Here is a 14486-nt window from a genome sequence, read left to right on the forward strand (position 1 = left end):
GCACCAAAAAAAAAAAAAACCCGCTCTGAGCTTTGTACCGCGCTGTTCCACCTCTCTGCTCTCATCATCATTGTTAATGTCTGAATGAATGCATAGTCTCACTTTCATCTGCTCTTGTTCTCCCTCCCAGACTCTCGCATTGGCGGCGGAGGGATATAAAAAGCTCATCGGGGTGGAGGTGACGTATGTACTGTAAGCATGTCTGTCGCCAAGGCAAGGTCAAGTGCTCAGTGGCCCATTGCGAAGCTTTTCATTATATATTGAACTCCACAGAATTCCCTGCAGACACCACGCTTGAGACCGCCTGCTGCTTCCCCCCTTCCCTCCAATGCCACTTCAGCCACGTCTGTTGCTGGAGAAAGCTCGCCTGTCTGAGTGTGGACAGGTACATTTCCATATTAGCATGAGGATAGAGACAGGCGTGTTCCGCTACGTGAATGATTCCACGGTGTTTAGCATTTGCGCGACGCCGGCAGGACTGGAGAGGCGGCCGTTAAATAAGGGCGTCACGGGAGACGGAGAGAGAAAAGATCACGTCTCTCAATCAGCCAGATGGGGAAAAAAAAAAGATTGAGAAGGTTGATTTCTCTTCCCTGACCTCTATTACTGCCAGCCCTGTCTTTCTGTGCTTGATTTATTTTTGTTTTTCATGTGAGGACAATGCATGCATGCACGGACACAAACATACATAGTCTAGAGGAGAAAGAGGTTAGCAGAGAGAGTGCAAGAGATTTATTGACCTAGTTTACATATTAAATATACTGTATCTACAGTTACTAAATATAACCCCAAAAGCTTTGAGTCTTAAATTCGACTGTAGTAGAGAAAGTTGTTCATCAAAATAATCAAAAATAAGTCCCAATTCCGTCTCCAAAGACATGATTCTTGGAGCTTTTCGTAGCACAGGATCCAAAGTAACTCTGCTGTCTTGGCTGGGGTTGTAACTCACCAAATGGGATGCTGTGAAGGGATTCGAGTGGATGAACTGATGGCTAAGTCGCCACGGGCGAAAAGGAGATCTAAACAGGCCGCAGAAGTAGCAGTACTCAATGCCACATAAGCTTGAACAAGGGTCTTCCAGTTACAACCTATGTCACTTTGCTGCCATTTATAGGGTACACATAAAGATATATTTTTTCTTATGTAAAAAAAAACAACAACTCTATTAAACTATTAAAAATATATGAGACACACCGTTGCAACAGGTGACATGTTCCTTCATTACAATGAACATGGACACTGTAGTTTATTATACGACAAAGGCGGGGCTCAAACTGGCATAAGGACGAGGTCGATTGCTGGTGGTGGACCAGTTTGGACCACCAAACTTGGGGGTGGGTCTGGAACAATTACGGAGGGTGGGGCCAAAGCATCACTGGGGTGGAGCCTGCTGTTGTCACAGGGGTTGCCAAATGGGTTACAGGGGGTGGGGCTGGGACAGTGGTAACTCTGGGGGTTGGAATGCGGTGCTGCCAGGTGGTGGGGGCTGGATCACGACTGGGGATGGGGCTGAAGTGCCAAATATCTCCGTGCAGCAGCATCTGGACTGGCAGTCACCTGAGGCTTCTTCCTGGATGTTTGCTGAGCTTCAGGCAAAACCCTTTTCCCAACAATTCAATTTTTGGCCACCTCAGTTATCAGAGTGAGAAGGGGTTCCAACTGGAATTTGAACACCACACCTGTATGATGTTTGGCCAGGTAGCCTTCTCTTCAGGAAACTGTAGAGAGCAAAGTAATTCCTTGTGGTTCACTGGTGACCAACTTCCCCGAAACCAAAAGAGTTTGGGATTCAAACCCCACTTCAGCCGACATGCTTATTCTTTCACAAAATCACTCCTACCACTGCCCTTTATGAACACACTGGTCTCGCATTTGCAGCGGGCTGATTCGAGACTTCTAACTGATGTCCTTCAATCGTGTGTCCCTTTCTAGTCCAACTAGTCATCCATCTTACAGGTCTGAAATATGTTAATTAGTTTCAACAACCAGATTTCAAGTCCAGTAGCAGAGAACTTACACTTTCTTTAGCCATCTCTTTCTTCCCAGATACAGTTTGGGCAAGACATGTTTTAAAAGACCAGCTTGAAGTCTTAATTAGCAGCAGTGCATTCAAATGAACTCAGCTGCAGCTGTAATCATTGATATGATCAGGGTTATTAAATACCCTGCTAAACTGAAAACATACGGAGGCGCAAAACTTTGCAACTTTGCCCTTGCAGTAATTTCTGGTAGGCCTAGTAAACCAAAGACCAAAAGTTTAACTTGCACTGCTGACTGAGGCTGCCAAAGATCATATTAACTTACAAACACAGCTATAACATCCAATATGTGCAGGAAGGGTTTGACACTTGAGAGATTAAAGATAATCTAATGCAACGATAACCATTTCTGTCTGGCAGGCAAGCAGCACTGACTTTGCATTTCACACGACCACATCGAGCTCCTGTATCAATAATTCCTGCATTGCCCTTCCAAATCAGCATGTCGGATTGCTGAAGCAAGACCACAAACACAGTAGGAACCTTCGCAGTGTATCCACAGAGCAGACATTGATATGCATGAATGCATGCGGCTACATGGCTCGACGCGCACCCTCTCTAAAACCCACAAATGCGCATTTCTCACCCTCACACTGGCTTCTCTATGTGTCTCTCTCTGTCAAAGGAAAATGCCATCCATCATATAGGAATGCAGGGGGCGAAAGATTACTCACATTTCTCCCAATAATGGCCAAATTGCACTGGATGGCTCTCATATTTGGGAGATTGCGGCGGCTTTCTCTTTGCATACAAATGACAAAGTCTCCCGCTCGATCTGCTTTCTCCTTGACTCAGAGAAAGTGATGAGAGTGTCACAGATAGGGCGATGAAAGAAGAAAATGCAACAGATGCCACCAGACTTGTGCAGAGAGAGAGACATGTAAAGATACTGGGAAGAAATTTACAAATTCACAAGCAGAGATAAATAAGATCCAGTCCTACCTGATGCACATTCACTGCCAACTGTGATAGTAATAATCTGGTAGAATTTAATACTTTCCCATTATCCCTTTTCTTATATGAATCTAATTCAGTAAAAATACTTCTGACTCATTTTGTCCTCTTTGAAAAATAACTTCTGTTAGAAATCCACTTATTTGGATTCCGTCTGAACAGGATTATTTTTGTCCATCTAAAACTCTACGTACTAGGCTCAAGCTGGGATAAAAAGACTACAAAGACAGCCTTTGTACAGTCAACAGTATGAATGAGTTGTGCCATAACGCTTTGTCTTAATATGAAGCCCCATTTTGTGGCAATTAGCCACTGTCGCAATGGGTTAGATTATCAACAGATCTGATAATAAACCGAAGGAATTCACACTAGATATGGGAACTGTAGGGGCAAAAAACACATGCGGTCTGACAGGTTGTAAACAAGCCAACAGTTTAGCCAGAACATTGAAACCACTTCATTAGCAGGTAGAAACACACTCAGACGTCCATCATAATCCCCTCATTACACAGCCGTGACCAACTATGGTAAGTCCAATAGGTCAAACTTGAGGCAGGACATATGTCTTTGTTTCCTATTCCAAATACGTTTGGCTAACCTGGGACTTTTTCTAAAAATGGCTTCCTTTTCAGAAATGTTGCTGTGTTCCCAGATCTTAGCAATCAACTTGCTGAGAACAATGTTATTTTTACAGATAGGAATGATTGGCATCTACAAAAATAAGACCCAGGTTGGAAAAAACAAACAAACAAAATGACCGTACCACTGCTCAGTAAGGGCACTCACTCTAATGTAAAAGCAAAACAACACACTCCTGTCACACACTGGTTTCCTGACAGCTTCATGGATCTCCGGTAATTGTCACATTTTAGATTGAATTTCGTTATCCATTTGTAGCAAAGAATGCTGATGAACTCAATAAAGATGCATTGGAAAGCAAACACTTAAGGCAATTACATGCAAATGAAAATCTGTCATCACTGTAAAGTCTGTGTAAGTGCTCCGAAAAGAAACAACACAGTAACGTCCTTTAAAAAAAAACAAAACAACAAAACACATCACAGTGAGGCAGCCCATAAAACGGCTTCCAGCGGCCCACTCTCTCTTGAGCTAATGAAATATCTAATGCACTTAGTCTCCTTTAGTTAGCACCTTCCTCCTTAGAGGCATGTTCCTCCTCTCCAAGCTAAATTACCTGGGTCTCAATGGAGCAAGACAGAGCGCAGCGAGTAACAAAGAGGAGAAGTCGAGTGCATTTTCAGGAAAAGGATGACGAGGCTTGTGCCGGAGAGCTGAGGTGACAGATGATACTCTTATTTCTTTCAAACCTTGGCTATGGCAGGATCTCAAAGCAGACACGTTACAGTACCCTTACCGCACTCTGCCTGTAAAGCCACCTTAACTGCTTTCCAAATCCCTCACTTTCACCGTGCTGTGTCTGGTGGTAATAGCTCAAAAGTGCATCATAACCATGCCTTCTCCTACCAAAACACCCCATAAAGGCATTTTCCTTTTTTACAACCCTTGCTCTTTGTGGAATGAATTATACAGCTGCGAAATAGACATCTAGAGGTTGGAGGCGCCGGGCGAGGGCATGCAGTTAAAGTGAAGAATTGCGAGGTGCATTTCTGTGTCAGTAAAAATGCCAGATCGGTATCTGATTTGCATGCTGGTCCCATCTCTGGGTTCTCTCTCATAAAGGCCTTTCCACGAGAGTTACTGGCAAAGTATAACTTGAGACCGAATGTAGAATAAATAAGAGAGAGGTGGTCACATGGTGAGAAGGTCAAAGGTGGTGCAAGACCACAAATCTATTTCAAGTATAAGGTTGTGAAGAATAGCCTGTTGTCCTGATATGACTGCTAAAATAGAAACGAATACAGAACCCTCGCTGTTTGTAATAAGTATGCTGATAGCATTTTTTGACCTTCATCCAATTAAATTTGAATGATCACGCAGTTACCTGACAGGGTGCGAAAGGACTATGGGCAAGTATTCACACCACAAACTTGAAAAACTGATTATTACAACAATGAAAAAAACACAGATTTTATAATAAAAAGAGGATAGGAGCATATCCACAAAGAAAAATCAGCTCAGATCTTCTAAAAACGCAGTGACATTAACGCAGTTATAGACATAAAAATACACGTCATACAAATGAAATATTGTTGACATGAATACAGTGCTATCTTTCTTTTGGCGGAGGAGGGTTGAAGTGTGAGTGGCTTGCGTTCCTTTTATAAAACCTCGGCTTTCAAAGAAGGCTAAACAATTACGCAATCAGAGTCTTTAGACAACAAAGGAAATCCATAAGAAAGTGAGCTCTCATGATCAACGCCTGCACTGGTTGTCATTAGATTGATGACTTCTATTGATGTCATCCATCAGCGACTTAATCAATTCAGAAAATAGAAGAAGTGTCTGCTGAGTGAAATCGACTTGCACGTGCGCTCAAATGACTGTTTTGTGTTTGGCGTGAAGGCGGGGAGCGAAAAGGAAAATGAGATGATCTCAGATTGAATATATCATTATAACATGAATGTCTTACTGCTATGGGAGCACGTGCAAACTACAGTATGTGTGCGTCTGGGCGATTCTGTTAACATACAGAAGGTATTCAGGTCACTTACCGAGCACACCAAGACGGTAGTTCATGGTCACCACAATCACGTTGCCGTACGCGGCCAGGACACTGGCATCAAACATGTTGCCGGTGCCTTCCATGTAGGAGCCTCCGTGAATAAACAGCATCACCGGCTTCTTCCTGCGGTCACGAATATCTACACACACACACACACACACACACACACACACACACACACAAAGAGGAGAAAGCAGGGAATAGAGAGCAAAAAAGGGAGAAAAAAAGTCAATAACTGTATTTATGCCTCTCATATTCTCTTTGATCACATATTGTGTTAGACCATAATATACTGAGCAAACAGCAAATTGCTCGGCTGGATGAAAATACAGTGCTGTGTCGGAGCCTGAGAACCATGCTATTCCCTGCAGCTGGATGTCAGCTCTTAAAAATGAGCTTGAGGTAATTTAGATTTCAGGCAATGATTCCAGCAACAGGCAATAACAAGAGACACCACTACAAGAATCTAATCAAATGTTTCCTGGTGATTATAAGCAATAATGCTAGAGGAAAATCACTGGGTAGTGTAGCATATTAGAGCTAACGTGTGTATCACTACCTCTGACAGTCTTTAGTTCACACTGAGGACCAGATTGACCAACGCTGATGCAATCACAAGTGCAGTGCCCAAGAAACTGCGAGTGCAATTGATCCCACCTGTGCGCGGTGATTCACCAAATTGAAGCACGTAAACGAGGGCAGGCTCGGGTAATTAGTTCTAACTGAGGATGTACAAGTGTGGGGACCAAACAATGCGCACAGCAGCTCTTCTGCTGCGAGAGCTCAAAGCGCTGGTGCCAAAGCTCACCCCAAAGAGCTCTCCACCGCAAAGAAGAGATGTTTTAACACTGCGTAGAAAAAGGCACTCTGGGACACGCTGAAATCAACTGGGTTAAAAAAAAAGATTAAAAAAAGCACCAGTATGACACGAGGAGGCGCATTAAAGCCAAGCCTGCGAGGAGTAAAGCCGATGTCTGAAGAACATTCTGTGCGCAATCAACAGATAATAAAAGGCCACTGGCTCTCAATATATCATGTCTGCTATGCATTTCCATAATTTCCTCATTTTATTTTGCACCTTGGAACGGAACTCCAATAAATGCAAATTGCAACTCGCCCCTGAGCTGCAGGGACAGCCACGTCAACCCATTTCTAGGTCAATTCCCTGAGGGCAATCTCCAGGAAACACCGTTTTCTCGGATGCTATCATTTTGCAGTGGCACAAATTGTTAGTGGATCCTGCCTTGAGGTGAAAAATGGAAACATAACTGAAAAGTTCCATGTGGAAAATGTCATTTCTAGCACTGGAAAACATGACACAAAGTTTAGGTTTAGGGCTGGTTCTGTTAATCCCTCTAGCAAGCACTGTACTGATTGTTATTTTTCTTAAAATAACTGAATTCGATTAAACTTGACCAGACTGTCATTATGAAGGAGTTATTCTCCGACTTTTAGATACATTTTATCTATTATGGGTTTTTCTTGAACATGATTGAACAGAGTAAAATCACTTTGGAACAGTGTTTACTTACTTAAAAAAACCTGTAAATATGGACATTTTTGGGAGGTAGGGGGTTTAGTTAAACTGAAATGTCATTCATTAAAGCTATGATGACATTACGATGGATTCTGGCATCGCTCTTTAAAAACTGCATGCAGGACATTTCAAATTGCATCCAGTCAACATCAGTCAACATACGTCTACTGCTACAGCGCTGTGTGCACGCAGGATGGTGCTTGATGGGCCCTCGTTGGCCTTTGAACCAGCAACGATACTCCTGTGTGCCAGGAGCCTACGGGAGCATATGGCACACGAGACTTAGAACTGTGGCACAGTGACAGCCCCTGTTGGCTTCTGTGTGTGAGTGAGTGTGTGTGTGTGTGTGTGTGTGTGTGTGTGTGTAGGCCTGGGGACATGAGAGAGCAGTAGTGCAGAACAACCACATAAATAACCACTACAGCATCTGTTAGAAAGGATGAGAGATGGAGGGTGTTTGGCCCCCTTTGAAACCTGCCTATACTGTGTATATATAGAAACACATAAACATATGTGAAGCACCTTCTGAAACATGCATGAAATGTTTCACACTGAACACACGCCCTAAAACACCAGTGATCCACTAGGGCATCACACACACATACTTAATACACACCCATGACGGTAAAACCGGCGCATCAGGCAGGCCGACACACTCACACTGGGGAGAGGGAAATTTACAGGCAGCTGCAATGGAGAGTCGCTATGGCAACTGCTTCACTTTGACTTGTTTCTCTCTCTCCTTTCTCTCTCTCTCTCTCTCTCTGAGTCTCTCACTCTCCCTACATGAGCCACTCTCACGTGGACAAAGTCTCATTGACTGTTGCCGTGGCAACATATTGCTCTTGTGCATCTCTAACCCCGTGGTGCCCTTCGCCACATCTCTACCTGAATCTCATTTCATTAGCGGCAAATGACCGCGTACACACTTCCTACACACACACACGCACACATCTCTGTATTCCGCATCAGGAGATGAAGACTGACAGCCGCTGGCATCTTGGGAGACAGAATGCAGATGTACCCACCCACACCCACATAAGACACAAACACCAAGCAGGCTGTCACAGTTGACCTGTAGACTCTGTGTCCATGGATCAGTTACAGGGCGAATCGTTCTGGCACAGTGACAGACAGGACTGAGGCCCTCTGGGGCTACAGGCTTTCCCTCTCCCTCTCTCTCTCTCTCTCTCTCTCTCTCTCTCTCTCTCTTCCTGTCCCAGGCTTTCCATCGCTCTCTGCCTCTGGCTTTGTCGTGTTTCCACCACAACAAAAGTTTGGCATGCAAAGCCCACATATGGGCGGGTGGTTGGGTTCCCAGCCACAGGACGAACTCCTATTAAAGCTTATAAATAAACACCAAGCCACCTAGGGTTCCATCATTTATCTCTTAAAAGCATGCAAATGTTATGCAGCAAGGTGCTTCAAAAAACTAATCAGATCGTCAGCTCTACTGGGAGAACCTGTGGTGTATGTATAATATTTCAATCATTTGCTTTTCATGTTCACAACATGTCTACAGAAACAGAGCAGGCACTACATGACAACATAATGTCCTGTATACTCCACCATGTACTGTACCATGGGGACAGCATCCAGAATGTACACACAAAGCCTCAACAAGTCGTGGACATCCTGAACTAGATTATCAGCAGATGGTTAACACTTCCACGCAGACATGAGCTGATGCTGTTGCAGGTCGAGGCTTCTACAGTCGGATGCCACCAAACCGCTGCAGACGACGAGATGACGCAATTAAAAGAGCACGAGTCAAATCTCAAACGGTGGAAAAATGTGGGGAACACGACGAAATGACGGCCTTTATTGTTTGTTTCACGCATTCATTTGAGGCAGGTCGCAGTCTCCTCGTCACTCCACACAGATCTGATGTCTGCTGCTACTTTTCGTCTCCCCAGTGGGGCGGAGGCTACCTGGCTACCTCTGTTTCCGTTGCACTTTGCCACTCAGCTAAACGTAAAAAGCTTTTCGCAATATTTACATCATATTTATGTTTCTGTTTGTGAAAGTGTTTTTGCATTGACACAACGTTGACGCAAGTAAAGGACCAGTATATTCCCACCACTGCTGCTGGTAAAGTCTGTACAAAGATATACGTTAATTACTATGGACAACAAATACTAATTAGCTGACAGTCAGGCTCTGATCCTTCCTCACTTAGAATTATAACAGCACCACAACAACATCAACAGTAACCACCTAAGACAAAGAAGAAACAGCGATTAACTAAAAACCAAAACTGAAAAGGTGCACAAAATTAAATAACTGAACAATGCCAGTGAAAACACAGCAAACACAAACAACAACAAAGACAAAGCAAGATGGCAGAGAGAGCAGCTGAGGGCTGGTACCCTGAGGAGCTTAGCACGGCTGCTGATCCTCTCAAGCAGAACGGAGACAATGAGATGATTAGGCCTAAACTTGTGTTGAGTGTTCCAGTTTAGCACAGCCGCCCACCGTTGCCCTCGAAGACGCCACCCTCTGGTCTCCCGATGAGACGCGGGCCTTCACCTCTTCGCTGCATTATCAACTGACTGATTAGTCGCGGGGCTGGAGCGTGGTCTGCCGCGTACGCGTCCCCGCCAGGTGTTGACTTTATGAGAATTGGTGTTTGCTGCCAGTAAACACTGACGGATCCGGCGGAGAGGAAAGACTGATATGCACTTAAGTGGTACAGCTGAACTTCAGGGCGTAACGGAAGGGATGTCAGATGAAAAGATTGTAAAGTCTCCATTCATATTGTTTCTTGTTGATTATTTTAGTAACAGAGGGTGCACCAAGGATTAACCTCAACCACGCCCTGTCTAACTTGGCTTTCCTGGGAGCTACGACAGCGGACGGATGCGTGAAGGCTCAGCGTGGAGGACGCAGCGTTTAAAAGGCATATATTACTTCTCAACAGAACAGAATGCTGAGATATCATCTTCCCATACGTTAAACTGAGCGTGGAGAGATGGAAGCGGCGGGCCCCGTCCTTACAGAGAGCCATAATTAAAAAAGATATTGAATCACATTGGGGTGAAGCGGGAATAACGCATCAAAGACAATTTTATACCTTGTCCATATTAGCATTTTCATTTCTCCCATATAGGTTTGACTTAGTATATTTTTCCCACCATTTCTATTTTCATTTTCATTAGTATGGATAAGCCTGCGAGTGTGCATGTGTGTGTATGCACAAGTAGTACGTGTGTGGGTGTGAGGTGGAGATAAATATTGACCTTTTATGCCGAGGTTCCAAGCTGTAATAATAGGGAAATTGCTCACAGCAAATGATGAACTGTCATCTGTGTGCAAATACACAGAGGCTCTTTGTACTAGTGGTCCAATTAACAGAAAGGTTACAGAGTGGTGAAAATATTGTAACAGTGTAATGGACGGAATACATTTGTGCATATTTCTGTATTCCTGAGAACTGTCATTTTAGTCGCGATGGATTGGAATTATTACGAACAGCTCATCTATGTGCAAGTCAAGCTGTTTAAGAAATACTTGTCATGTACATCCCCAGATTATATGGCTAAATACATTCAGGAATGAGGCTTTGCTCTAAATATGCAACACACATCCACCTCATTAAGAAAAACATTTACTGGAAAACTGATGCTTGAGACCAACACCAAGCTACAACCGTCCTGATGTAAGTCTCAAAACGGTTTTCCTTCGCACATAAAAAAGTTTATGCGCCAGAAATACGGATCTTGCTTCCATTGAAGTGTGCAAAAACATACAGTAAAACACGCAACTGCATTTTTCTTACTTTAAATTAAAATTACCTGTCAAACATTACGGATCGATCTGTATAAATGTCAGTTTGAAGTGACTGATTTTACATAAAAAAAAATAAAGCCAGCAGTCACCAAGGGTCTCATATTGCAAACAGGGTGAATATGACTGGACCGCCAGCTAACTGTGTGGCTGTCTGTCTCAATCGTGTGCGTCTATGTGTGTGTGTGGGTCAGTAGGAGGTCAATGGCAGGCTGATGTGATAGAGGGCTGGAGGTGGAGACAGACGCAGGGTGATGAATGGGTTGTGATGAGATGCACAGCAGCAGAGCTGGCCTACAGGCCACCGAGCGGGGCTAAGGCTTAATCGTTAGAGCACAATGGATCAAGGCAAAGGCCATGCTGATTGCATCTGGGACGTGTGTGTGTGTGTGTGTCCATGCACTGGTATTACAATACTTGTGAGAACCAGTTGGACTTCTGGATGCGAGGAATGAGCGTTTTCATGGAAAGTAAGGACATTTCACTAAACTTATTAAACTTATAAATGTATTTATTTATTCTTTGGCTTCATTTTAAATTCATGGCAAGAATGAAACTACAATACTTGTGTTCTTGCCTGTTTTTACTCATGAACGGCACTCATTAACACGCAGATCGATGAATGTGTCCTTCCAGGTTCCATCTAACATCAATGCAGAATGGAAATCAACTAGCAGAGGTCTTGCTTTGGAAAGGTCATTCATCACAATAGACATCATGTCATCTCTTGCCTGATGGTGAATTCAAGCCCTCACAGAAAGCGCTTACATTCCAGACTTGAGAGTCAGCTGCTACATGGTTCTGCATTTGCAAAATGTGTTTTCAGAACAATCAAACCCAACATACAAACAAAAGAATCAAACAAGAACCTCTCCTGAAGGAATATTGTGAATCTTCTTGTATTCAAAGGTGGCTGCTTGGCAGCTGACTCTCAAGTGTCAGTCCCAGAGTGCTGTGAGCCTCTTAACACCCCGAGTAAAGTTTGCATAATGATGCAAAGATAATTAGCAATTATATTACCTCGTAAAAGATTATTACAACTTTTGCCCGCATCAAACAGGTCTATTGCAACACTATGAAAACCGTACAAAACACCTGTTTTGACACATCACTTGACGCTATTAGAGCCTGATTACCACTTCATGCATTTCTCCACTGCTTCCGAATCTGATTTCATGATGCTCATCAACTAAAATAAATACATAAAACCACTGGTCAGTGCACAGACTGAGGAAACACACACACACACACACACCAAGTGCTGCTCCTGTTGCCTCTGCTCTCGCTGTCTGCCTGAGCTTATAACACTGGGACTGTGGGGACCAGCGAGGAGTTTGGATGATCCTAGCTGCTGTACTGTTTGTACTCTGTCTACACACCAACTTCACTGCCTGCGACAGCGAGCAAACACCCACCTCACGGCTCAATCTGTTCCCAAAGATCAGACCAGCAACCCCTCCAGCCCCCAAAATAAGCAAACAGCTCCCGTTCAAAGGCGTCAGATACAGTCTACAGTATCTATATAGTGCTGTGTGACAATTATCCCAGCCATTTCATACATAGATAGTGCTCAAATGATTTTTTAGCTAAGTTTAAAGTCAAGGAAGCACATTTCCAAACCCAGAAAAGCAGCCAACACACAGAAAGAGACAAAAATGCTCTGCTTCAAGCAATTAGATGCAGCGAGCGAGTTAATATTGTGGTTGCTGCAATGTGCAGAGCGTCCGCACCCTTTACTTTATTTTGAGCTAGACACCTCCTGCGTCTACTTTCCCTTTGCCCAAATCAGACAGCGATGCTTCTTCTTTCCCTCTGCAGATTAAGTGTGGGCGAGGTAAAAAAGGAGCAGAGCAAGGAAAAGGGGGGGGGGGGGGGGGGGGGGGGGTAGTGGGACCACTGGGAATAAGAATAGCCACCCTGGCCTGTCTTTACAACAACGTGCTCTTATTAGACTCAATAACATCTCCAAAAGCACAAGTGCTCCTCTCTAATTTTCTTCCCATCTATCGCTCTTCCTTCCTCTCCGCCTCTCGCTCTCACCACCAGCAAGCAGCAAGTGCTCTCTCTCCTCCTTCGGTCTCGCTTGCTTCCTGTTGCTCTCAGTCTATTTCGTGTTCTTTATCTCGCGCTCTTCATACTCGTCCTCCAGCCGCCGCCACTCTTGGCCTCTCTCATCCTCACCAATTGTTTACTTTCTGATCTCCATTTTCTCTGTGATACCCGCTTTTCTTTTCATCTCTCGCTCTTGCTCCCTCTGTCTTAATCTACCGCTGGCTGGCCTCTCGCTGCGAGAGTCTATTTGTAACCTCTCTCATACCTCGGCGAGGAGCCCAGCATGTTCAAGCTACTTGTTTTTTATTCCAATTGCACTGAGTAGTCTTCCTTTTTGTCTTTCTTTGTGTCTCTCTTTCTATTTGTCTTCTTCTATCTTCCTCTCATCTCTGTCATGTCATGGGATATTGTAGCACTTCTACTGTTGAATTATATCTCTCGCCCCCCCCCTCCTCTCTCCCGTCTGTGTTCTAAATAATGGTTGGATTAGGCTGACTTTTTGTTTTGCTCACTATTAGGGAGCAGATCAATTCCTCAAATTGAGTGGATGGGGAAGCTAATACACACACACACACACACACACACACACACACACACACATCCAGGCACACAGCCCCTCTGTCCTCCAGAATGCCACAGTGACAAAGACGACACAAACACAGGCATTGTCCTTGTTTTCCCACTGCTGCCTCTCTCTTTCCCCCCTCATAACAGTCTTCTTCTCTTCCATTTTCCACATCCCTTTCTCTCAGCCTTAAGCCTTTTGGACTTCAGCTGACCCCTCCACTCTTCCTTCCTTCCTTCCTCCCTTCCTTTCCTTTCCTTTGTCTTCACATTCTTTATGCCTGACCGTAACAAAATACCCTTTTTTTTAGTGGGTAGAAGTACCGGGTAAACACAACAAAACCACACATTTGCTCCTGAAAAGATCAATGCAATAATCAAACATCACTACTCGCAGTGACACTATGATCCACTTTACACCGCATTTTTAAAATTAGCATTACAGTTGGTGCATCTGTTGCCATTTTGTGCCTGTTTTGTGACACAGCTTTTGCCAAATATCCAAACTTCTTATTGCATAAAAACTGTCCTCACTTCTACATACATAAAGACTGTCTATGCCTCATTGCTTAGAAATGATCCTAACTCCTTATTTCTTAAAAAACACTATCCTAACTCTTGCATATCTAGCCTTTTGTTGTGTGTGTAAGAGGAATATGATGAATAAATAGTCTAAATTGAGGGTATTTTGACAGTTCTTACGTCCACAAGAAGGTTAATTAGCTTTGAGGTAAGGGTTAAATTTAGAAGCGTGGCGGTGAGGACTTGGAGTAAAGATGTTTGCCCCTATATATCTGGTACAAAAGGTAGAAACAATCATGAATGGGCTCTAGGTTTAACACTATTGTGTTGAAGTACTTGCATCAGCGATAGAGAGTAGCTATATGGATTTTTATATACTGCCTATGCT

General features: G+C 43.8%; 1 protein-coding gene across 6 annotated transcripts in view; it reads right to left on the bottom strand.

Moving 5' to 3' along the window:
- The window catches only part of nlgn2a (neuroligin 2a), a 95793-nt gene that overhangs the window by 46571 nt on the left and 34736 nt on the right, over positions 1–14486 (bottom strand). For 2 of the 6 annotated variants that reach the window (XM_070929409.1, XM_070929408.1), the window contains one exon: positions 5627–5776. In XM_070929409.1, coding sequence (XP_070785510.1) covers positions 5627–5776 — 150 coding nt within the window. Of the gene's footprint in view, positions 1–5626; positions 5777–7086; positions 7148–7696; positions 7726–8010; positions 8030–14486 lie in introns of all 6 variants that reach the window. The other 4 variants (XM_070929412.1, XM_070929410.1, XM_070929411.1 and 1 more) reach the window with 4 other exon arrangements.

This window comes from Enoplosus armatus, chromosome 23, assembly GCF_043641665.1.
Source record: "Enoplosus armatus isolate fEnoArm2 chromosome 23, fEnoArm2.hap1, whole genome shotgun sequence".
Classification (NCBI taxonomy): Eukaryota; Metazoa; Chordata; class Actinopteri; order Centrarchiformes; family Enoplosidae; genus Enoplosus; species Enoplosus armatus.